The 24,977-nt window shown below is 46.6% G+C and overlaps 1 protein-coding gene across 2 annotated transcripts; it reads left to right on the top strand.

The window, feature by feature from the left end:
• The first annotated feature begins 604 nt into the window (after nucleotides 1-604).
• HTR1D (5-hydroxytryptamine receptor 1D) lies at nucleotides 605-24,977 on the top strand. Of its 2 annotated transcripts, none has more exons than XM_090057094.1 (2): nucleotides 605-656; nucleotides 22,487-24,977. In XM_090057094.1, exon 2 carries the CDS (start codon nucleotides 23,109-23,111, stop codon nucleotides 24,240-24,242), a length of 1,134 nt encoding a protein of 377 aa, XP_089913220.1. In that variant the 5' UTR covers nucleotides 605-656; nucleotides 22,487-23,108; the 3' UTR covers nucleotides 24,243-24,977. The 2 variants fall into 2 exon arrangements, with proteins under 2 accessions (XP_089913220.1, XP_089913219.1); XM_090057093.1 differs by lacking the exon at nucleotides 605-656 and adding an exon at nucleotides 1,422-2,833.

Below are 24,977 nucleotides of genomic sequence, written 5' to 3'. Positions count from 1 at the left end.
TGGAAAAGGAGACAGAGGAGCTAGAGAAGGGCCCTGAGGAGGGCAACAGGCTGATCCCTGGGGAGAGGCTAAAGAGGCTAGGCCTGTTCGGGTCAGAGCAGAGATGCTGAGGAGGGACCCGGTAGGGTCACGCAGTACCGAAGGGCGAAGAGGAAGTGGGTCGAGACGTATTATCGACAAGACGAGAACCCGGGGTCGCCAGAGGAAACTGGTAGGTTTAAAGCGAGCGCCGGGCAGGTTTTGTTTCCCCCGGGGCCTGCCGTGCAGGTGCCACCAGGCGCGGTGGAAGAAGCGGGCAGCCCGGCCGGAGCCACGAAGGGACTCTTGGAGGCGAGGGGCTGAGAGAGGCTGCAAGCGGGGAGCAGCAGCAGCCCCCGGTGGCGCGGGCCGGGGGCAGCCCGGCGGAGCCCGCCAGGACCGGGCGGGGGCGGGGCGGCGCGGCCGAGGTGGGAGCCGTCAGTGTGCCGTGAGGCGGCGGGCGCGGCCGAGGTGGGAGCCGTCAGTGTGCCGTGAGGCGGCGGGCGCGGCCGGGGCGGGAGCCGTCAGTGTGCCGTGAGGCGGCGGGCGCGGCCGGGGCGGGAGCCGTCAGTGTGCCGTGAGGCGGCGGCGCGGGGCTGAGCGGTCGGCTCCGGACTGCGGGCGGCGGCGGGACCGCGGTGAGTCCTCGGGGCTGCGGGGGAAGGAGGAGGTTGAGCCGCGGGCTGGAGTCCCCGCTGCGATGCGGGACCTGCTTGCACCGTGCCCCGCTGCTCCATCCCCCGGGGCCGGGCCGGCCCGCCCGCGCCTCCCAACTTTTCCCGGCCCGAAGCTGATGCTGCGCGGCCTCCAGCGTGTGCGGGCGGGCGGAGACCCGGTCCCCGGGGGCAAGGGCAGCTCGGAAAATCCGGCTCTGAAGTGACCTGGGCAGTCCGAGCCCCAGGGTCAAGTGTCTTAGGAGCTGGCCTGTGGGGTTTCGGTGAGTCCGGGCCTGCCGTGCACAAGGATGTGATTGGTTTTGTGGGGGCGTCCAAAAATGGTCTCTTGTCTTGCCTCTTTTTGGCGGGGAAGGATCTGGCAACTCTTTGCCAGGTGGGCCTTCCCACGTTGGAAGTGGACAAACTTCCTTTCAGGACGTGGTGGTCTGGAGGCACCCGTGTTTCACACCCGGGCAGCCTGTCCCTGTAGTGGTAGCTCTCCCTTGCTCTTGAGGCTGTGACGGGGTCTCGCTTTCCACAGCCAGGAACACACCGGTACAGTCGCACGTGCCTGGAATCGGACCCGCTTCTCAGTGCTGGAGTTGCCTCAGACCTCTGTGGGGACCCGAGCAACAAAAAAAAGCAAGGGTTTTTTTGAGATCGGAGAGAGAAGATAGCACACTCGTGTCTTAGCAGCAGCGGCTGCTGGCTTGCAGGATGCTGTGTGCATGTATCATAGTACGAGTGAACGCTGGAGAGGGATCCCTCCCTGGAAAAGTTGCAGTGCTGCAGCAAAGAAAAAGAGTTTCAGCAGAATTGTAAAGCTGCTAGGGACGTGGTACCATTCGACCTCTGCAGCACTCCAGCACCTTCCCTCTGGTTGGGAACCAGACCTGATTTTTTGCCATAACCATGCCATGTTGCAGACCATGCCAAAGGCATCCATGAAATTGTGGAAATGGAGATTTCGCCAGGATGCCAGGATCTTTCCCACTCAAGAGCCTGAGGTTGACTGCAAGGGAAAGAGACTTTCTGAAAGCCAGGTAGAAACCTATCATAACAGTACTGGAGGGGCGAGCTCTGGTAGTAAGTCCTGTGCATTGTATCACAATACTCTTTAAAAAACATATTTTTTTTTGTTCCAGAAAACAATGGGTACCACAGTTTTGACTGGAGATTAGTTAAGTGCCTTTCTGAGCCTGATAATCTCTTATTGCTCCTTCCTGCAAACCTTTTGCTTCAAAAAGGCGGACACCCCAGAAAAACCTAAGTTGTACGGCATTCATTTCTTTGAAATATCTATTATCTTCTCCCTCTCAATTAACGCCAGTCCCCCTCAAGTTGGTGGACCTGTTAAAAAGCAAATGCCTGGTGCTGCAAGCATGCTTCTTGAAATGGCAGGCACAGAAGGAGAGCTCAAAATATAACTTGCATTGCTTCACAGCTTGAGCCATTCCTGGGCCGTCAGCATCCTTTTTTTATCTGAGATATATTGCTCAACGCAAGGCACATCTTAATGGCAAGAAAGTAAGGCACACAATTACTTATGATCTGATTCGCAGCATTGTCAGCTCTTCTGAGGAGTGGTACTGCACTTGTTACTAAAGCAGTCAAGAATAAACACTGTGTAGTGCAGGGGTCGGCTGTTCAAACATTGTTGCTCCTCTGAGGGAAGTCAGTCTGGTGCATGATATTGCTGAGTATCTTGTTGGTCCATGTCCTTTCAGAATAAAGCACTATTTCTGCCTCTTGGTGACACACAGGGCAACGTTCTCCAAAACAAGGACTTCCTGCAGAGGTGGACATGGGATCTCCTTTTTTCCTGTTTTTCTCCAGTTTTCCATCACTGCCCTGCATGCAAAAATGAACTAGTTCCCTGTGGCTTTGCCCCCAACCTCCCACCAGCCCAAGATGAGAACAGAGTCCCCAGGCAAGAAGAAGCAGAGCAAAACATCTAGCATCTCCAAGCTTGTGCCAGATTTGGTAGAAGCCACGGGGATGGTATTCCAAAACTGAGGAAAATATGACATTTCACCTTTGTCACTGAGTTTGGAATAAGCACAATGGTGATGGCTGTTCTGTCTCGGGTTCTCCAGTTGCTGCACCAGGTTAAAACCCATGCCCTCGCCTTCTGCACCCAGGGCAGGAACATTATCAAGGTGAGAACACCTGACAGGAGTTCAGGCGAATAAAGGGAAGAGCAGAGATAAAATACCTGGGAACCCTGTGTCTGCAGGCTAGAAGAGATATAAGAAGAGCAGAAAGTAGGGCAGGGTGGCACCCGTGAGACGGGCAGTCTGTTTCTAGAATCTGATAAAATAGGTTGTGGCCTAAGACATTGGGTGATGGGGTAAAAGGTAGCAGTGTTAACCCACATGCCTGCTTAAGCCACTGTATTGACAGGGTCAGTACCCAGGAGGTTGATACTGTTACGGCTGCAGAATTGTGAACACAACAGGGAATCTGAGTGGCAGAGAGAGTGATGGTGAGGTTAAAACCCCCAGTGCTGGACCCGCTGACGCAACACCTCTGGCTGCCAGTAGGGTTAATGCTGCTGCTGCTTGCTTGCCTTGCTGCCAAATTTCCAGCCTTGCGGAAAACCCTGCAGACTGCATCCAGCCCAAAGGCTGTATGTTTGACAACCGTAAACAGCCCTGGTTTGGTAATGGTAGCTTTGAGATCTGGGCTGGACTCCCAACCCTAACTTAGGCTGCCTTGTACAAATTTCAGTTATCGCACAGAGTGTATGAATTGTAGATAAATAGATTGTGTGGTCTTGTAGCCTACGATCAAGTCACCCTTAATCTTTTCAAGGAGCTAAATGCGTGGTCTTCCCCAGGTATGAGAATTTGGTTAATAATTGGAGCTTGTTTAATAAAAAGGCAATTACTTTCCAGGGAACCTTTTGCTGTAAACAAAACAAATTTCATTTTTAAAATTCTTTGGGGATCTTTATCTATTTTTGCTAAAATTAAAAAAAAAAAAGAATTTCAGTTAGATTTTCTTAACAGCCTTAATAAAAAAACCACAAATGTTTTTTGTTTGTTTTCCCTTTCCTTTTCTCTTCTGTTTCTCCTATGAGAGGAGAGGCAAAAGAGGGAGAGGAAGGGGGAAATGAAAAAGCTAAAATGTAAAACTGTTTGATTCAGAGCAAATGGAATCTTTTATTTTCATGTCAGATAAATCAAAACATGTTTTTAAATTTCAGCATAAAAAGGGATGCCTTTTAGTGATTCAGACATTTTTCATGAAAATGTTTGTCCAATTCTGAAGCAGACAAGTCACTGAAAAAAAAGCTTCTTGGTTAAAAAAAACCCCATGATGAAGTGCACTTATTTTGACAATAATCAGGAAGGAACAAAATTCGTATCATCAGTGCAGCCCCCTTGGTCTTGTCTAGATCAGAGCTGAGGTGTTACTAAAATGGAGGAAGTGTTAACAGTCTAGCACGGACACCTTTAACATGAGTCATGGCCAAAAGGCCTTTGTGCCCCCCAGAAATGGGTGGGGGCGGGGAGGCGGGTACATACAGGAGGAGAAACGGTATCCCTGCTCAGGTTAAACATCTGACAAGTTAATGATCACAAACAAAGCTTTGCATCCTCAGTGAACCTGTCTTCATTCAGATGCTCAGTTGTTTTTCACACAACCCTGCCTCCATTAGGATGTTGGATGGACAGTGGGATAAATCCGGGCTACCTAGGAGGGGAGGGAGGCTGTCACTACCGTCAGCTCTTGTTGCTTTTCCCCTTCCTTTGACCTCTGCAAGGTGATGGTGCCACAACAACCTTAAACAGGATTCCTTGGCACTCCTCTTGACTAAGTTTAGAGGTTGGCAGGGCTGGTTTTCAGGCACAGTCCTTAAGGCTAGGGACAGAAATTACACATAAGCCGGTATAAGTGATCAGAAACTGGTTCCAACCTGTAACGCAACAGAAGTTCAGTGCACGTAAACTGCTTTCAATACAGCCAAGACTAGTTTAGGTGCAGACAGAAATGACAATTTTTGCTTGATCTGGCCACAGAAAGCAGTTTATACCTGTGACCAAACACAAGTGCATGGCTGTGAACAGCCTCAGATTGGGTGAAAATCTAATCCTTCATTGCATGAGGTATCAGATAAAGGCATTTCAAAGTGTAGTGTCTTTTTTGTAACTTGTGCCTACAGAGCTCCCAGCCTATCAGTGTTTTCAGAATGGGAGGGGGAAAGGATGGGGGTTCATCCCCCCCGGAGGACGGGGCAGATGTATTGGAGCCCTCTTGAGGTGGGGGAGGGGGGTTTCCAGTTCACCCACATCACCCTTCAGTACTAGCTAAGGAGCCCCGAGAATGAGCTCCGTCTGCTGACTTTCCCCTTTCCCATTCTGAAACCAGTGAGCACTGGCAGAGAGCCCTGGCCCTTGCTATAGGAACCTGGCTGATTCCCCCCTCCCCGCAACAGTGAACTTCTGTTTGGTTTGGGGTAACATCTTAACTCAGAACAATTTGCAAAAATTGCTCTGAGTTGCAGCTGCTAGCTACATTTCTGTCTGCATCCTAAGATAAACCTGTATGGATGTAGTATTAGACTTAACTGATTTAAGTTAAATCAGTTTATTGAAGGTCTATCCCAGATCCCCTCCAGATTCAAGTTAACTTACAGTCCTCCAGCATCGCAGGATGCTTTACACCTCCCCTACAATCCTCCCCCTTGTGGGATGGGCTGGCTAGCCTAAGCCCAAGCTGTTTGCTCCAGCCCAGCATGGAGGCATACTCTAGTACCCCCCAGCTTCTGGCCTTGGCCACTGCAGGGATGTGGCTGCATTTCCAAAATCAGAAGTGAATGTCTGTTCACTTGCTTATCGGTTCAATCTGTGTAGCTTAAACTAACCAGCAAAAATTGAATTGATTCAGCCTTGGGCTTTTTGACAGTCTGTACTTAGCCTAATTGCCAGCAGCGTCCCTGAGACATAACAGGTTTTCTTTTTCATGGAAATGGCATAAAATTGCCCAGACAATGGTAATTTCAATTGCTAAAATCTAGATTGACATTTTTCATTAGTGCTTCTCCGGACTAGATATGGCATTTTTTTGTCATCCTAGCTACAGAGGTAAAAGCAAGTTGAATTATATTCATGCCTTGAAAGCAATCCCTTTCTCTGATCACTCTTTGGTCAGGCTGTCAGCATTTTGCTGTCCAGATACCAACTGCTTTTCTGTGTTCAGGATCTTCCCAAGTCCATGAGACTAGATCTATTTGCAAGTTTAGCTGTTTATCACTGTGCAATGTGTTAGTGCAGTCCATTAACCCATTGAGGTGAGGCTCCCTTAGGAGGTGTGACATACCCTGGCCTCAGATGTGATCAGGTGCATCTTTGAGACACACTCCAGGGGTTTTTCACACCTTCAGGGGTGCCCTTTAGCCCCAAGCCCATCTCCCATAAGCTGCTTGACCCCTGAAAACAGACTGAGATTCTCCAAAGGTCACCTTCCAGACTGCCTCCCCTAGGTCTTGCCAGCGCTTAGCATAGGGGATTCTGCCAGCTAGAACTGCACCCATGTTCAGTCATGCGCTTAGAAAAGATAGATCACATCTTCCTTGCACGTGGCCCATCTGTATGGTCAAATGTTCTTAAAGTGCAGTTGTCACTCACAATAAGTATGTTGTAAAAGGTTTATTATAAAAAACAAGAACAAGCATAAGCAATCAGTAACCATATGTTGACATGCAGAGAGAAATGCAAGAATAAACAAAAGAAAATATCAGAATGATATAATTTGATTTTACCCTGCATCTTAAACCCAAGCTTCTATTCAGCCCACTAGCTGAAGGCTTAAAGGTTTTTTTCTGTGCCCAGTAAAACTAAAAACAGACATTGACTTACATGATCAGGCTTAAGTACTTGTCCTTATCTGCTTAATTCCATTCTTCTATAACAGGGGTATCAAACTCAAACCCACACCTTGGACCAGATCCAGACTGTGTGGCTCCTTGTGAACTGGATCCAGACCTGGTGGCATACCCAGTGACAGAGCAAGCAGCACCAGAGGTGGCACAAGCAGCAGTGATAGAGCCAGAGGTGGAGGCAGTATGCCAAACAGCCATGGGGTGAGGAGCTGCAAGACTAGGTTGGCAGTCCTAGCTCACCCCTCTGCTGTCAATGTCCATACCCAATGGGGCACCATAGCCCTGGATTCTGTAGCGGGCACTGCTCATTGGTACTGCCCCCAAATTCTGTGACACATCAGGAGCCCAGTCGGCTAGAAGAAACAGCTCCATAGGGTGGATCTGGCCTGCGGTTATACGTTTGATGCCCCTATGCTATAGAATTTTGGAGGTCAAATATGAGGCATGTAACCTTCCCCCTATTGTATATGTATCAGAGCACAAGTTGTGCTGTGTTACTCACAGGAACATAGGCAAGCAGCAGAGCAGCCTGCAGGTGGCTGCACTCCCAATCAGGCGCAACTGCCTGATTGGGAACAGGGCCCAGCTGTTTGTGATAAAAGCAGGACCTGAGCAGTGGAGCCAGTAGTTTGCTGCTAGCAACAGAGAGGAGAATATCACCTACTTACGTAACATCTTGGAGGGACAGGGCAGGAACTATGGGGAAAGTGGAGGCTCTTGATTCTGGGGCATGACCTAAAACTACACCTTGCTGGGGCTGGATAGTGTGGTGAGGCTGCTGTGGTGGGGCAGTCTCCAGGAAATGCCACACCTGTGCCTCCCCAGTGAAGGGTGAGTATGGGGCACCAGAAAGCCACTGCCTTGCAGGTTACCCCATGGAGGGGAAGGCACACCCTGAGAACAAAGCAAGGGTCCAGGTTACTGTGTGGAGCCTCTGCTGGGGTCCTGGTCATGTGAAGGGGCCAGAGACAGCCCAGGTCCACAGTGAAGCCTGAGGCACACTAAGGGAGCTGGGTGTGAGGCTCCAGGGAGGTGGGATGAGGCCCAGTGTCAGGCAAGGGGATTGAGGCTCAGTGTTTGGCAGGGCATGAGGGGACCAAGAGTTGTCCCAAGTCAGGCAGGGAGCCTGTGACAAGGGGAGGGGCTGGGAACACTGAGTGGGGGTGATTGAGAGTCCAGTATGAGGACACGGGGATTGAGAGTCCCAATGTCAGGACACAGAGATTGCAAGCTCCCTTATGAGGGCATGGGAGTGACAGTCGCGATCTGAAGCACTGGAGTGAGGGTCCCAGTGTGAGGGCATGGAAATGAGAATCCTTGTGTGGGGACACTGGATTATAGGCTGGATGTTAGGTCATGTAAACTTAGGCCAGGTGTTAGGCCATGGATGCTGTCGACGAGGCATGGGATACTGTATAAGAGGAGGTTCAGAGCTGTGTACATAGGCCCTTGGCATCAGGACAAGTAAATGGGCAGCCTGCTACCTGGTTTAACATCTTCCAATTAGTATCATCAAAGGCATGGCAGGAGAGGTAAGTAGGCGGTTAGCCCAGAGACAAGTGGGCGGGCCAATGACTCAACTGGCCCCGGGACACCCACTTGTTGCAGTAAATCCATTTGGTCAATTAAGCATCTTTACTGGGCCGTTTATGATTGGAGGAATATTAGGAATCATCGTTTCAGACATGAAGTTTATTAGTCCAGTCTTCCAGTTCTAATCAAATACTATTTGGGTAAAAGATCATTTTCTCTTAAAAAGCAATTCCTCTGCTAAGGTCAGGCCTTGATGCCTCAAGCACCTGATACACATAACTCTGCAAATGTAAAATTTAAATATTTACTTTTCCCAACCATTTGGACTTTGATCCTTCAGGCGTGCTTGGCCTTTATCCCAACTGAGATCTCATCCACCCTCTTTGACATCCATATCAAAGTCATGCAAACAAACAAATAACAAAATTAAACATAGTTTATCTTCAGCTGTTTATAGCCATGGAACACTCTATCAGTAAATCTAATTTGGGGACCCATGCATGATATTCCATAAACACCTCAAAATATTGTAGGTTCATGAGAGGAGGCACTACAGTGTGCATAGAGCATCAGTGTGTGACTCAAGAGACTGGTTTTAAGTCTTAGCTCTGCTGCTGGCCTGCAGGGTGACCTTAGGCTGTCCCTCAGTTTCCCTTCATGTACCTCAGTTTCCTCAGCTGTAAAATGGGGTAATGATACTAACATGCTTTTTTAAAGCACATTGATAGGTGAATGTCATTCATGAATATTTACACAAGAAGAATCTTTGATCAAGAGTCCTGTTCACAGGGCAGACCACATAATTATGGACCTGCCAACTGCCTATGGCAATGTGCCTTGACCTTTCATCTCCAAGGCTGACATGTCAATACCCTGGGGATTTCCATTTGTCTAGATTGCGTGCAGTGATTGTTACTCCTTCCGTATGAGCTGACTTATCCTTGCCAACTCAATATACTTGGGCTTTACATCCAGATGTGAAACTGTCGTTTATTAATTGCTTGTACCATAAAGTATATGTGATTGACAGTAGCTGTGCGAAGCGTCAGTCCCTGATTTGATTTGGCAGAGATTTGGCCTGATTTGGTGGCCGAATCTCCAAATCCAAATCGAATCAGAGGACCATTTAATCTCTCTGAATCGAATCGAATCGAAACCCTCTGAATTGATTCAGAGAGATTCGGAAAGATTCAGACGTAGGGACAGTTTTATATGTTTTTTCTATATACCTCTAAGTAGCAGGCGGTTCATGAGTGCTGCCATGCTGGGGCGCATGGAGCATCCCACAGGAGCACGGGGGCTCCCCAGCGTGCTTAGCAGCAGACCCAGAAGTGAACCAGAAGCACTTTTGGTCCACTTCAGGGTCTGCCAGGGGGCATGTAGGGGGCCCCCCCATGCCTCCTTCGCTCTGCAGCTGGTGCCTCCTGGGTCTGGGGGGGGTCCCCCCATGGTCGATCACTGAGCCAGAGGGGCATGGGGAGCTAAAAAGGCAGACAGGCTCATAGCGGGATATTCAGAGTGCATTCATTTTACATGCCTCGAATACTATTAAAAATCCAGTTCCAAGTACCTCAACACAACTGGACAACCAGCACTCCCACGCAGGGAGTTGTCTGAGAATAGGAAAATGCATTTTCTTATGAAGTAGTAACTCTAGTTATTAATTTTTTCAAAAAGGCAACATGAATCATTTTCCTCCATTCACAGATATTTCTGTTTCCCGCTCCTGTCCACGACTAGACACAGCCTCTCTTCATTCAGAGTTGTAAAGTAAACACATTCCTCTGGGCCGGTTTTAACATCCTTCTTTCCTGTTCCTCTTTTGTGGCTGCTTTTGCTCAGAATTTGTGCCCAAGTTTTTCATTTTGTATTTCTTCATTATTTCCTTGCTTTCTGTAAGCTGTCAGGATGCACTCGCATCCCTTTGGCATTCATCACCTTCCCACCATGCATAGGAGCGTATCTGCAACGACAGCAGATAAAATTACTGTATCACTTACCTGGTAAAATACAGCTGTAATGGCTAGTTCAAAGCACTGTCTGTGTGATTGATACCGGTGTCAGCAGTGTGGTGGGAGCGCTCTTTCCAAATGCGCATCTTATTCTACACAAAGGGCATCAATAGCGTAAAGTAGCGAACTAGATTGACCATTTTACAGCTAAAATGTCTCCATGTCCTAATCTATAGCTTATTTTCAGTCTTGTACCTGCAGAGTCCACAAGATGGCAGTGCAAGACAATCATTTCAATCATTTAGTCCAGTGGTTCTCACCCTTATTAACTTCAAGGCACCTCTTGGAAAATTATAATAGAGTAATTGTTCTGTAGCAGAGAACTCAGAAAGACTGCAACGTGTCAGGAGGTTTTTAATACTGTGGATTCCTATTTGAAATCTCTGGGTTTATCTTGTAAATCATGTTTGCACACCACACAGCGCTAGTATTGCGTGACACCCCGTGGCTCCCTGGAAAGGATTTCAAGGTGCCCCCGTGGTTGAGAATCACTGGTTTAGTCTGACATCTAGAGTAATCTGGGCTAGAGAACTTTACCCAGTGACTCTTGTGGAGGCGGGACTGATTTGCAAGTTACCCCATAGGGCCAAAAGCAACCAGGGCTCATGGTAAAGGGGATATCTAATAAAAATATCTAATAAAAATCTTTTATTAGACCACGAAGATTTTTGCAAAAAAATTCTTTAATAGCAAGCTTTTGAGCACAAACACTCTTCATCAGGCATTGGAGAAAAGATTGTAGAAGTCCCATGGGGTAGAAATGAAAGTTTCACAGAGGAGTCAACAGATGGAAGTCAACTCCTCTGGGCAGGCAGTTCTTAGCTGGTAAGGTGTCTGTCAGCTCTTGTGAGGCTCGGTGATGAAGCAAATTACCTTGAACAAAGGCAGGAGCAGTATCTCAGGTTTCAGGTGGTCAAAACTGCTTCTTCCTTGGGAAAATATGAAGATTCTGTTTTAAAAAATCAGCTAAAATTTGATATCTTCCAGGTGTCAGGTATCCAGATTGTAGCCATGTTGGTCTGTAGTCCTGATTGCTTTTTCCTCTAGGCCAATATGGCTACAACCTGGATACTTGATCCATAGAGATCAGACAAGGTTCTTTGGGTAAATCTGATATCATTTCTTAGACCAACTCAAATAGTTGGAAAAATTGTTTTTAGTAAGCTTTTGGGTATAAATACCCTTCATCAGGCTGAGGAAGCATCTGCAGTTGGTGTGTGCTCTTCCTGGATGGAATGAATAGTAAAGAAGCCAGACGCTGGGCTGGGCTGCATGCAAGAAAGGCAGTCTGTGAAGATGTAAATTGAAGAGTCAGTGGGTGAGAGACAGGGTGGGGGGTGGGCGGGGAAGGGGAATTAATGTAGCTGGTAAATAGTGGAGAGGTACCTGGGGAGTCAGGTGTCAGGCAGGTTTATAATGTGAAATAAATCCAATGTCTATATTTAGTCCATGATTTTTTGTATCCAAGAGGTTGATGAAACAAAGTTTGTAGGCTCCTCTGTGAAAAGTGTTTTGTAAATCCCACTTGAGGATTAGAACTGAGAGATTGGAGAGACAGTGGTTTTCTTGTGAGAAATGTGCCCCCACCGGTAATTGGGTATTCCTGTCTGATAGATGTCCGGTGTGCGTTCGTTCTGGTGGACAGTTGTAATTTGGTCTCTCCTATGTATTTGCAGTCAGGCCATTTGGTGCATTGGATGAGATATGTTACATTTCTGGAGGTGTAGTTGTAAGATGCAGGAATGGTGATGGTTCTGTTGTGGGGTGCAGTAATTGTGGGGGTGGGGAGATGTGTTGGCAGGTTGTATATTTCTTGTCATGGCATGGTCTGGATCCATTTGGGCTGTAGAAAGTTTGCTTCTGGTGATGAGGTTAGCAAGGTTTGGTGCTTGTTTGAAGGCTAGGATGGGTGGTTCAAAGAAGATCTCTTTAAGAATTAGGTGGTCTTCTAGTACGGGTTGCAATTGTTTGAGGATTTTCCATATAGGTGCAAGGGAGGAGTGATATGTCATAACCAGTGGTGTGCCCATACAGCCAAGTAATTTTGAACCAGATCATCTTTTTGGAAAGTGATGCAACTTGAGACCTTCTGGGTTAAAATCTATGGGGAACACAGTAAAGGGGATACTATGGTGGGGGTCTACTACAGACCCCCTCCCCAGAGTCAAGACCTTGACAAGGAGTTCACCAAAGAATTGGCTGAGGCCACACGATCCCAGTGTATGGTTGTCATGGGAGACTTTAACTACCCAGACATCTCGTGGGAGGAGCGCTCAGCCAAATCCGAGCGGTCGCAAAGCTTTCTCTCACATGTGGACGAGCTCTATCTGATGCAGGAAGTCTACGGGCTGACAAGAAGTAAAGCGCTGCTTGACCTTGTACTGGCAACCGGAGATGACCCAATTAGTGACCTAACGATCAAAGGGAAGCTGGGTGACAGCGACCATGAGTTGATCACCTTCACCATCTGCTGCAAAGCTGGCAAGTCAGTCAGTAATACAGAAGTCCTCGACTCCAGGAAAGCTGGCTTTGACAAGCTGAGGAGGCTTGTCAGAGAGGCCCTAAAAGGCCACAACCCAATGGAGGGGGGAGTACAGGACAAGTGGTTGCTCCTCAAGGGAGCAATCCTGGACGTGCAAGCAAGGTTCATCCCGTTGTAGTGGAAAGGCAGCAAAAGGGCACAGCAGCCTCCTTGGCTCTCCAGGGAACTGGCGGACCTCCTGCATCTTAAAGGGAAAACTTACAAAGGATGGAGGACTGGAACCACCACCAAGGAGGAATACTCTGCTCTGGTCCAGACCTGCAGAGAGCAAACCAGGAAAGCCAAGGCTGTGATGGAACTCCAGCTAGCTACAAGTATCAAGGAAAATAAAAAGTCCTTTTTTAGATATGTGGGGAGCCGGAGGAAAACAAAGGCAGCATTGGACCCCTGCTAAACCAGATGGGACAACTGACAACTGATGCCCAGGAAAAAGTGAACTTGCTAAACGGGTACTTTGAGTCAGTTTTTCACCAGTCCCATGGGACGGCCCTGCCCACTGTGGGTCAGGGAGGCCTGGGTGAGGGAGGTTCCTTGCCCTCCATTGAAGCTGACCTCATGAAGGAACACCTCGACAGGCTGGATACCTTCAAGTTAGCCTGCCCTGATGGGCTACACCCCAGGGTACTCAGGAAGCTGGCAAGCATCATAGCTCAGTCCCTGGCACAGATCTTCGAGAGCTCTTGGCGCTCTGGTGAAATGCCCGATGATTGGAAGAGGGCCAATGTCATGCCTATCTCCAAGAAATGGAGGAGAGTAGATCCAGCTAACTATAGGCCCATCAGCCTGACCTCTATCCTGGGGAAGGTCCTGGAAAAGATTATCAAAGAGGCCATCCTTAACAGACTAGCTGATGGCAATATCCTGAGGGATACCCAGCATGGGTTTGTTGCAGGTAGGTCTTGCCTGCCCAACCTCATTTCCCTTTATGACCAGGTGACCTATCACCTGGACAAGGGGGAAAAGATTGACGTCGTATACCTCGACTTTAAAAAAGCCTTTGATCTGGTATCCCACGATCACCTCTTGGCTAAACTGGCTAACTGCAGCCTCGACCTCTCCACGATCCACTGGCTAGAGAATTGGCTCCGTGGTAGGACCCAGAGGGTGGTAGTCAATGGGAGCCAATCACTGTGGTGTGCTGTGACCAGTGGGGTCCCCCAAGGCTCTATCCTAGGGCCTATACTGTTTAACATCTTCATCGATGAAGTGGACATTAGTGTCAGAAGTGGACTGGCCAAGTTTGTCAACAACACCAAATTCTGGGGTAAAGCATCCACACCTGAGGACAGGAGGGTGATCCAGATGGATCTTGACAGGCTCATGAAATGGGTGGACGAGAACCTGATGGTATTCAACACCGAAAAATGAAAGGTTCTCCACCTTGGGAGGAAAAACCTGCACCATGCTTATAGGCTAGGCAGTGCTATGCTGGTTAGCACTACAGATGAAAGGGACTTGGGGGTCATTATTGACCACAAGATGAACATGAGCTTTCAATGTGATGCTGCAGCTAGTAAAGCGAGCACAACACTGGCTTGCATCCATAGATGCTTTTCAAGCAGATCCCGGGACGTCTTTCTCCCATTGTACTTGGCGTTGGTGAGGCCGTAGCTGGAGTACTGCATCCAGTTTTGGGTTCCACAATTTGAAAGAGATGTGGAGACGCTTGAGAGGGTGTGGAGGAGAGCCACGTGCATGATCAGAGGTCAGGAAAACAGACCTTATGATGAGATGCTGAGAGCCATGGGGCTATTCAGCCTGGAAAAGCATAGGCTCAGGGGTGATCTGGTGGTCACCTATAGGTATATCGGGGTACTCATCAGGATCTGGGGGAATGTCTGTTCACCAGAGCACCCCAAGGGATGACAAGATCAAATGGTCACAAACTCCACTGTGACCGGTTCAGGCTGGACATAAGAAAGAACTTCTTCACTGTCCGAGCCCCCAAGGTTTGGAATAGACTGCCGCCGGAGGTGGTTCAAGCACCCACTTTGAACTTTGAGCTTTTCCTGCTGACTTCCTGCCCCTGGGGCATGGGGCTGGACTCAGTGATCCTCCAGGGTCCCTTCCAGCCCAAAGGTCTATGAAGTCTATGCCTGGTCTTATTGTATAGAATTCTCCTTATCCAGCTGTTCCAGTGGCTTAACACTCTTACTATTAAATATATTTCTTCTTACCAGTTTGAATTCATCTAGTTTAAACTTTCAGCCATTGGGTTTTGTTCTGTCTTTGCTAAATGAAAAGACCTCCTACTGTCTGGCATCTTCTCCCCAAAGATGTACACATAGATCGCAATCAAACAACCTTTTCATCTTCATTTTGATAAACTGAAAAGACTGAGTTCCTTATGTGTCTTCCTCTCAGTCAGATTTTGCAGATCTCAAATCAACCGCACACAGCCTTCTCCAGTTTCTCAACATCTTTTTAATGTGTGTACACAAAGAATGGATATAATACTCAGATATTGGTGCACTAAATGCTGTGGATAGCATTGTTCCTCCTACTTGGTACTCCCCAGTTTATACACCAGACATCAAATTAGCCCTCTGAGGCACAGAATAGTGCCAGGAGCTCATGTTCAGTTTGTTACTTCCCATTACCATAAATCCTATATACAGTCTTTGCTTTCCAGGATACAGTGCTCCATTCTGTAAATATTTTCTTTTTTCCTTGAATATGTGCATGTATGTATTTGTATTTATCTTATATTTGACTTTATTAAATGCATGTTTTCTTTTTCCCTTAGATAACTTCTATTTGCTTAAACTAATTTGTTTGGTTTGATTTGGTTTTCCAAAGGAATAAATTTGGCTTTGTCTAAGGACTTTTCTTAATGGAAATAAAAGTAGGTAAGCATTGTAAACAATGTAAAAGCCTTGGGAAAATACAAGTTAACTAAATGATTACTAAAGCCTTTAAATCTTGATGTGCTGATCTTAACTTGGACTCTGCAGGTAATTTTCTTTACAGTATCAGTGGAGTATTCATAAATTGAAGGGCAGTAGGTCCTTTAAAGAAAGGATGCTAGGCACATCGTTTACAGAGAGATATTGTTTTTACAGACTCAAAGGCCAGATCATACAGAAGTTTTTGCACATATTTAGCTTAATGCACTCTGAATAGTTCCACTGAAATGGAGACAAGGTTCTTTTGGTAAATCTGATCTCTTTTATTAAACCAACTCAAATGAAAGAGATCAGATTTACCTGAAGAACCTTGTATGCCTATGTCCTTAGACCAACATGGCTACAACCTACACCCCTGAGAAGGAGTGCACTATTAACAGAGCATAAAGTTAAGTAAGTGTGTAAGGCATTGCAGGACCATAGAATCATAGAAAATTAGGATTGAAGGGATCTCTGGAAGTCATCTTGTCCAAACTCCCAATGCCTTGCTCAAAGCAGGACCCTCCCCAACTAGATTATCCCAGCCAAAGCTTTGTGTAGCTGGGTCTTGAAAACCTCCAAGTATGGAGATTCCACCACCTCTCTGGGCAACCTGTTCCAGTGTTTTATTACCCTCCTAGGATAGGGACAGATATTACACATAAACCAGTTTAAGTGATCAGAAACTAGTTTAAACCTGTAACAGAAGAGATGTTCAGTGTCATTGGCAACGCATAGGGGGTACACGCAGGTGCACGTGCACCCCCTGAGATTGGCGATGCACCCCCTGAAGGAAGTACTGCTAATGCCTGCAGGCGGTCACCACTCGCCCCTCCCCCTCACCTCCAACACCTTCGGCGGCATCTGCGGGTGGTCGCCGATTGCCAATCGGCGCTCACCCCCCCACCTTGCTCTGGCACTGCCATGGCCACCTGTGGGAGCTCTCTGCTCACCGCCTCCATGCCTGTGCTGCCTCTGCCTGTGGGAAGTCACCATGCCCCCCCAGCCTTTGGGGGCACACGTCGTTCATGTTCAGTGCACATAAACTGGTTTGAAAATGACTGAAACCGGTTTGAGATAAACCTAGTTGAATGTAGTATCATACTTAACTGATTTGGGTCATGCCAGTCTATGCAATGTCTGTCCCAGACTCCTTGCTGGTTTAACTTAAATCAGACTTCCCTAGCATCCCGGCATGCTCTCTGGGCTGGGCAGGGCTCTCTGCTCCACAGCCGGACTGGCCCCACCCCTCTGCTTCCTGGTTGCAGCTCCGGCAGTGACTTGCAGGCACAGCAGTGCCTGCCTGGCTTCCTCCTGCTCTCCCCCACCCCTCATCACTCCCTGCTAAGCAGGGATCCCTTGTCCCCTCTGCCTTACACAGACACCTCAGCATTTGGTAGCAGACCACATGCTGGTATAATCCATGCTATGGCAGACAGCAGTGTTGACTTAGGCCTTTTTGGAGCTAATCAACAGCTTAGCTGGTAATGTCTCTTCACTCCTTCTGTGTTTAAGAAGAGCTTGAACTAATGAGAGGATGTTTGTTTTCTGATGGGGTGATAAATGCCAATAACGGAGCTGATAAATGCTCTGTTATCAAGGAGAGGGGGGAACCCCTCCCTAATCCTGCTGGGGCCTAGCCACATCCCCCTCAGCTCAGCGCTGTCGAAGGGAAGGGAAGGCTGCTCTACCACCCCCAGGCTTCTACCCTGAGCCACTGCAGGCATGTCCCTGTATGCCTGGGATGTCTGTATGGTTACAAACTGATTTAGCCTAGCCAGGTTAGACTAACCTGCAAAGATTTAATCCATTCAGGCTCAGGCTTTTTGGATGTCTGTCCCTAGCCCTAGTGAGAAAATCTTTTTCTAATATTTAACCTAAACTTCCCTTGCTGCGGCTTGAAACCATTGCTCCTTATTCTGTTATCTGCCACCACTAAGAACAATTTAGCTCTATTCTCTTTCAAACCTTCCTTTACGTAGTTAAAGGCTATCAAAACCCCATTTCAGTCATCTCTTCTCCAAACTAAATAAGCCCAGTCCCCTCAGCCTCTCCTCATCAGTCATGTCCCCAAGCCCCCGAACCATTTTTGGTGCCCTCCACTGGACTTTCTCCAATTTGTCCACATCCTTTCTGTAGTGGGGGCCCCAAAACTAAACACAGTACTCCAGGTATGCCCTCACCAGTGCAGAATAGAGGGGAATAATCACTTCCCTTGACGTGCTGGCAACACACCTAACAAGGCAGCCCAGTATGCCGTTAGCCTTCTTGGCATAAAGGGCACAGTGTTGGCTCACATTCAGCTTATTGTCCACTGTAACCCCCAGATCCTTTTCTGCAGAGCTACTGCCCAGCCAGTCAGTCCCCAGTCTCTACTGGTGCATGGGATTGTTCCATCCTAAGTGCAGGATTTTGCAGTTGTCCTTGTTGAACCTCATGCAATTTCTTTTGGCCCAATCCTCCAATTTTTCTAGGGCGCTCTGAATCCTAGCCCTACTCTCCAGCATATCTACTACTCTGCCCAGGTTGGTGTCATCTGCAGACTTGCTGAGGGTGCACTCTATGCCATCTTCCCTAGTCATTTATGAAAACATTGAAAAAAACTGCCCCTGGGACTGACCCCTGGGTGACTCCACAGCTGCCAACTAGACATTGAGCCATTGATTACTACCCTCTGAGCCTGATGCTTCAGCCAGTTTTCTGTCTACCTTACAGTCCATTCATCCAGCCCTTTAGTTTGTCTGCGAGAATGTGATGAGAGACTGCATCAAAAGCCTTCCTAAAATCAAGTTATGCCGTGTTCACTAGTCTCCCCGCGTCCACAGAGCCAGTTATCTTATCATAGAAGGCAATCAGGGTGGTCAGGCTTGACTTACCCTTGGTGAATCCATGCTGACTGTGTCTGGCTTCTCTTCCCCTTGCTCCCAGGGATCTGCCTGTAAACTGCTTACCCTGTTTGCAGCCCCAGTTTGCTGGCTCCTTGGTAGCTGGCTAGACCAGGGCTATAGCTTTAAAGGGCATAAAGGGTACTGTAACATTGTGTTTCCTCAGCCTTGCAGGTTTATGTCCCACCTTCGGAAAGTCAGGCTTTCTCGTACCCCCCTCCTCCCCCCGTTCTTCAACCTCTGCTGACTCCCTCCCCACCATCGCCACGGGGGGCGGGGTGGAATTAGCAGTCACTGAAGAAGGGGGCATGTGAGAATTGGTGGCAAGGGAAGTGCTGCCATGATTCGCACATCCCCTGGTAGGAAACTTTCAAGCCCTCCCAGGGTGGGGAAGCATCCCACGTTTGAGAAACTGCTGTGGCCATCCAGCCTTACCTCCTGAGACCATCACCCTGTGACTCTTCCATGGAACAGTAAATGGTGGTTGAGCAAGAACATGCCTTTGCATTGGCTTTTCAGTGTATTTAGTTTGCGATTGAAAGGCTATAGCCATATGTTTGTTACATATGTGGAGGGATGACTCATTCCCTCTGCATAAATCAGCTGTGGCCTGTGGACTGTTAGTCATCACATAATTCATAGGTTGTTGGTAATATAGTTTTAGTCACATAGCATAATGAGGGTCAACTTAAAGGCAGAAGATATAGAACAAAAACAAGTCCCATGGGATGTTCTCTATGACTGATTCACACCAAGAATTGGACTTCCTTTGTTCTTTAGAAGGTGATTAATAATATTGAATTAACTCCCTAGCATGATTCTTGCTAGTGTTCTGATGGATGCAACTAGTCTGATCAGGATGGATAAGAGCTGCTAGTCTGTTTGCATATTTTTATACTACAACATTACATATTTTAGAGGGCACTGTCCCCACTTAAAAATAGTACTGCTTAATGAGAAGTATAGAATTTGACAGCTTGAACATCTTTAGGAGAAAAAAAGATGATTGGCAAAATGTTCAAAATTTAACTGGAAGTTAAAAACCCAGGTGTTTAGGTAGCTATATATCTTTATGAGGCCAAAGACCAGATTCTTAGGCTCCTAAGGCCACTGAAAAGTGTGCAGTTAAAGGCCCAATGGGATCTGATCTACAATCCCAACAACTGTGCTTCCTGTGATGCCACATGTGCATGCCAGGATGCACAATGTTGGGATCGCAGGTCAGACCCTAATCATGTCCTATTTGCCAGTGCAGGAGGAGCCCAGGATCAGCTCACACAGCTGATCACATCAGACATAGGATTAATCTAGTGCCCATGGGAGAACCTACACATGTGCCCAGCGCCTTCTAATTAACATGTGTCAGAGCAGACTTGATCAGTCGTATCTGCTGAAGCGTGCTAATTAGCACACTTCAACAGCCTCAGTGTCATGTGTATTCAGTGTCCCTGCACATCAGAATGGTGGTGGGGGCGCTTTAACTAAAGCTCGTCGAACATTGTGTAAGTAATGTTTCTAATCTGCTTTTGTTATAGGGCCTTCTGTGACTGTGTGAATAGCACAGCATTCAGGTAAATATACCTTAGCATGTTTCTCAGTTTCTGAAAAAGGCAATTCCATAGCGTCAGTACATTGAAAAATTCTTTTAGATTGACTCCTGGCTCCATTTTCTTAAAAATGGGACCTACAGCAGGCATGCAGAAACCTTCCCTTTTGGGGAGTTGTTTTTTTTGTTACATCTCTGAGCCAGGAACAGTCTGGTATGAGTTTTGGAAAGAAGTGACGTGAAGGAGTGTGCTTTTGCTCAAAAGCTTACCACGTTTCTCTCCCAACTATATATAATTAGTTCAATAAAAGATATCACAAAAAATCCTTGCCTCTCTTAGGTTTCCAAAGACTTCAGGCTTCTCTTTAGGATATGTTGGTATACCACTCTCTGCCTCTCATGGTTTTTCACTGGAAAGTATGGCATTGGCTGTGATCCTAAATGGCTTCTGTTTCAGCTGTTTGATAAATGCTTCACTACCAGGTTTTGTGTGATGTCTTTTACTGGATCAACTGTATAGTTGGGAGAGATGTTAGACGAACTTTCAGACTCTTTGACGCTTTAGTCAGACACAGGCTAAACTAAATAATAGAAAATAGGTCCATTTTTAACTCCATGGAAAAGCAAACAGTCTGCTTCAAGGAAGGGAGGGGGGTTGTAAACTAAGAGTGAAGAGATATTATCAGGAGTGTTTGTAAGACAGAAGTATTACAGTAAAGTAGGCAGGCTGGTTTAGTCGAGCAAGACCGTTCTAGGAGGAGGTTGTTACTGTCTGTGGAGTGCAGAGCGATTAACACAAGGAGTTGCTAGACTGTAATGAGTCATAAAGCCACTGTCTGTGTTAAGTCCAGATTTATTATGAAGCTTATGACTTTCTGTTCTCAGGCCTGTCTTCTGAAAGTGTTCTGTGGATTTCCGCTGAGCATGAGGACTGAGGGGGCAGAAAGGGAGTGGCTGTTCTATGAAACGTGTGCTCCCACTGGCTTTCGGGGGTTTCTGTCCTTTATATTTTTTTCTGTGAAAGTGCATTCTGGTGCACAGATTTTGTAGTTGCACCCATGTCGTTTCCACGAGGGTATTTGGCTTATTGGAAGAGATACATATTACCTTCTGGGATAAACATGTGTGATCTGGTTTCATGATGGAAGACATTGATTGTGGTGGCAGTGAAGACATGTTGGCAGGTTTTGCATTTATTGTTGAGGTAGGGTTGTGCCCACTTGGTGTCTGTTGATCAGAAAGGAGTTTGCTTTTAATGATTAGTTGGGTCACGTTAGGTAGTCGTGTGAAGACCATGAGTGTGTGCCTGTGAATCAGAGAAGAGGGCAAGCAGGGCCGTGGAGTATTTCTCCCAATGTCTGATCTTTTTCAGTTATTGTCTGCAGTTGCTTGATGGTCCTTCTTGTAGGTTCTGGTGTCGGATGGTATGTAATGACCGGGGCGGGTGTAGTCAGTTAAATGGTTTCTTTTGTATTGTAGTAGTAAATTATTGTGGGGTATTTGGGTGGCTTATTCATAGATGCAGTCTCTTTCTCTGTTGGAGTATCCTTGCTAGGTAAAGGCAGTTTCTAGGTTGGCGAGGTGGTAGACTCCTTGGATCAGATGCAGTGATGTCTGAGAGTCTGTATATAGATTACAGCTTTCATGGGGTGTCTGGAGTGTTTCCTGGTTTTGTGGGCCTAGGCATAGTAATCCATGGGTTTTATGTATATAGTGGCTTGTAGGTGCCATCCCAGATATGTACTGTGGTATCTAGAAAGCTGTTGTGCATGTAGGAGTATTCCAGAAAGAATCTGATAGAAGAGCAGTGTGTGTTGAATCTGTGGTAGAAGAAGTAAGCAAAGCCAGGTGTTGAGTCTAAAGAATGAAAATACCATCTATGTAGCACTGGCATAGCGCAGGCTTGATGGCACAGTTTGCTAAAAATTCTTCTTCCAAGTGGCTCATGAAGAGGTTGGCACATTAGAGGACCATTTTTGTGCCCAGAGCTATAGTGGAAATGATGGTTGTTGAAAGTAAAGTTGCTGTGCTTGCAGATGAAACAGATGATTTGTGCAGTGTGCTGGGGATGGAAATCTAAACGCGGTCCATATTCTTGTAGGTGTTTCGGGGCAGGCAGTACCACAACGAAGCTGCACCATTTGCAAGCAGAGGAGATGTTTGTGCTGCTTGGTTTAAGAAAGTAGTTGCTTTCCATTGTGGCTGCTTGAATCCATGCTCATTACCCTTCATGAAAAGGCCCCATATTTTCTCGGCTCTTTCAAGAGGACAGAGGTCGACAGAGCTTAGGTTGTTGGAGGGAAGGACGTGTGATGATTCTGAATGAGAGCTGTTCTGTTGCTCTTTGACAATTACAGATGTTCAGAGAGTCACTTACTAAATATAAAGAAAATAAGAAATACATAGGAAGAACCTCGGGGCATCATTAGTGCCCATAGGGATTGGACGGATACTGATCACTGTTGTTTTCCATGTTGTCTATTTTATTTTTCCAAGCTAACACTCTCCTTCTCTTTCTCTAGATTTCACAACCAGCTATATCCTTCCTCAACTGGAAGAATAATGACTCCACTCATTGCAGCCATTTACCATCTGCTCATTCTTAAACAGTTCAGTAACTGGACATGCTGTGGTCTCCAGGTCATCGTGACTGGACTCTATTAATCATTCCAGTCAAATCCAGCATCTGAAGATTAAACATGTGTTTCAGAAAAAGCAAATATGATCTGGAGAAGCCCATGAAAACCGAACTCTTCACATATGATAAGGAAAGGCTAACAAGCCTTTCTGGATTTCTGTCCAAAGAAGCAAATACAATTGTGAAAAAAAATTAAGGAATGATTGGTCATCAGCTACATAAGCAATCTTACCATACATGCAAATATATGGCTGAAATCGTATCTGGGTGATTACATTAGAATTTACTGTTCTAAATGGACTTACAAAAGACATGATGAAATGGCTTAGGGGACCTAGATGAGAAAAATATCTCGGGTACTGCCTGGACTCCTGCTTCCTAGAGGTTGGTATCTCTCCGGTACTGCTGTCCTAGGCTGACAAATTGTATTGCAGGAGAAATTAAGCAACAATCTTTGCTTCTCTAGAAGGATTAAATTGTACAGGGAACATCAGAAAGAGCAGAAAATGAGTCAGTTTAACTACTCAGCAGAGCTCTCCCTCCAGAGCACAGCAAACAAGTCGCTGAACTCCACTGAAATACCGGTGGCTTTGGACGAGAGGCTACTTCTAGGGCTGAAGATCTCTCTGGCAGTTGTTCTGTCTATTATAACTCTGGCAACCATTCTTTCAAACACCTTTGTAATTATCACAATTTTTCTCACTAGAAAGCTCCATACACCTGCAAATTATCTCATTGGTTCCTTGGCACTGACAGATCTCTTGGTATCTATCTTAGTAATGCCAATCAGTATTGCTTACACTGTCAGCCGTACGTGGACCTTTGGCCAAGTTATGTGTGATATCTGGTTATCCTCAGACATTACCTGCTGCACAGCCTCAATTCTGCACCTCTGTGTTATTGCATTAGACAGATACTGGGCCATCACAGATGCTTTGGAGTACGCCAAACGCCGAACGGCCAGCCGAGCAGCCTTTATGATAGCTGTGGTCTGGGTGATCTCTATTTGTATTTCTATGCCACCACTCTTCTGGAGACAAGCCAAAGCTCATGAAGAAATGGCATCATGTTCTGTGAACACAGATCAGATTTCCTACACCATCTACTCGACCTGTGGAGCCTTCTATATCCCAACTGTGCTCCTCGTTATACTGTACGGGAGAATCTATGTGGCAGCTCGCTCCAGGATTCTGAAGCCACCGTCGTTATACGGGAAACGCTTTACCACTGCCCAGCTGATTACTGGTTCTACTGGGTCTTCTTTCTGCTCCATTAATTCTAGCCTTACTGAGGGGCATTCTCACTCAGGGGGCTCCCCAATATTTATCAATCACGTGAAAATCAAACTTACAGATAGTGTCCTGGAAAGGAAAAGAATTTCGGCTTCAAGAGAAAGGAAAGCCACAAAAACACTGGGAATTATCCTGGGAGCTTTTATTTTCTGCTGGTTGCCGTTCTTTGTTGTAAGCCTAGTCCTGCCCATCTGTGACGATGCTTGCTGGTTTCATCCCATCCTACTAGACTTTTTCACATGGTTAGGTTACTTTAACTCACTGATCAATCCAGTCATATACACAGCTTTTAATGAAGACTTCAAACATGCCTTCCAGAAGCTAATACAGTTTAGAAAATGTTCTTAGTGTTGGACCTCTCACTCATCATTGAGCCCATGCAATCCTGCAGCTCAGTTGGAGGCTGTCTGTTCTTATTCTGGTACTGCTTTGGACTGGTAATTGGTGTGCCTGTGGCTAACTGCGTGTTGTGCATGTAACTGAAGACTTGTTGCCAATCATTTTGTATTTATTTTCCATCTGGAATTATATATCTTTTTTGTAGAAATTGTTTCTGGTGTCTTCAGTAATCATATGCTTCTGTAAGATCAGCACAGAGAGGAGGATTTGTAACACGCGGGATGAAATGAAGAGGAAAGCTGCATGCCCTGTGCTGATGGAACAAGAGTTGCCCCATTCTGTCTTGGCTGTGGAATCCAGTGAGAGTAGGATAGTGTATTTGTCTATAAGAATTTGGCATGTTTTTTTGCATATAATTGGCAGAAATTCTGCAATGTAGTTCAGTCAAGGAGTGTTCAGTCAAGGAGTGTTTCTACTGAGATGGGGCATGTGCATTAGCTTTATAAAATGTCACCAAATTAAATGTTCCCTGGTACAGCCCCTGGAAAACAATAGAACCAGTAACTATTTTCTGGACAGTTATTCATAGTGTTGTGGGACACTGAGCGGGAGATGGGCAAATGAGCTATGAGGATCCTTCTTTCATTTATTTTGATCACCGGCTTTGAGGGCTCCATATTTGGGGAATTATAAAAAGCAGAACGCATTATTTGAAATTTATTTTTATACATTTTATCCTTAATG

Source organism: Crocodylus siamensis, chromosome 7 (assembly GCF_052110815.1).
Source record: "Crocodylus siamensis isolate JL-2025a chromosome 7, ASM5211081v1, whole genome shotgun sequence".
In the NCBI taxonomy this organism is placed as follows: Eukaryota; Metazoa; Chordata; order Crocodylia; family Crocodylidae; genus Crocodylus; species Crocodylus siamensis.
The sequence above is the reverse complement of the archived record's forward strand: the minus strand, read 5'-3'. Positions and strand labels throughout refer to the sequence as shown.

Bases quoted from the DNA above. Each gene is read 5' to 3' on its own strand.
- HTR1D (XM_090057094.1), top strand. From the start codon at position 23,109: ATGAGTCAGTTTAACTACTCAGCAGAGCTCTCCCTCCAGAGCACAGCA.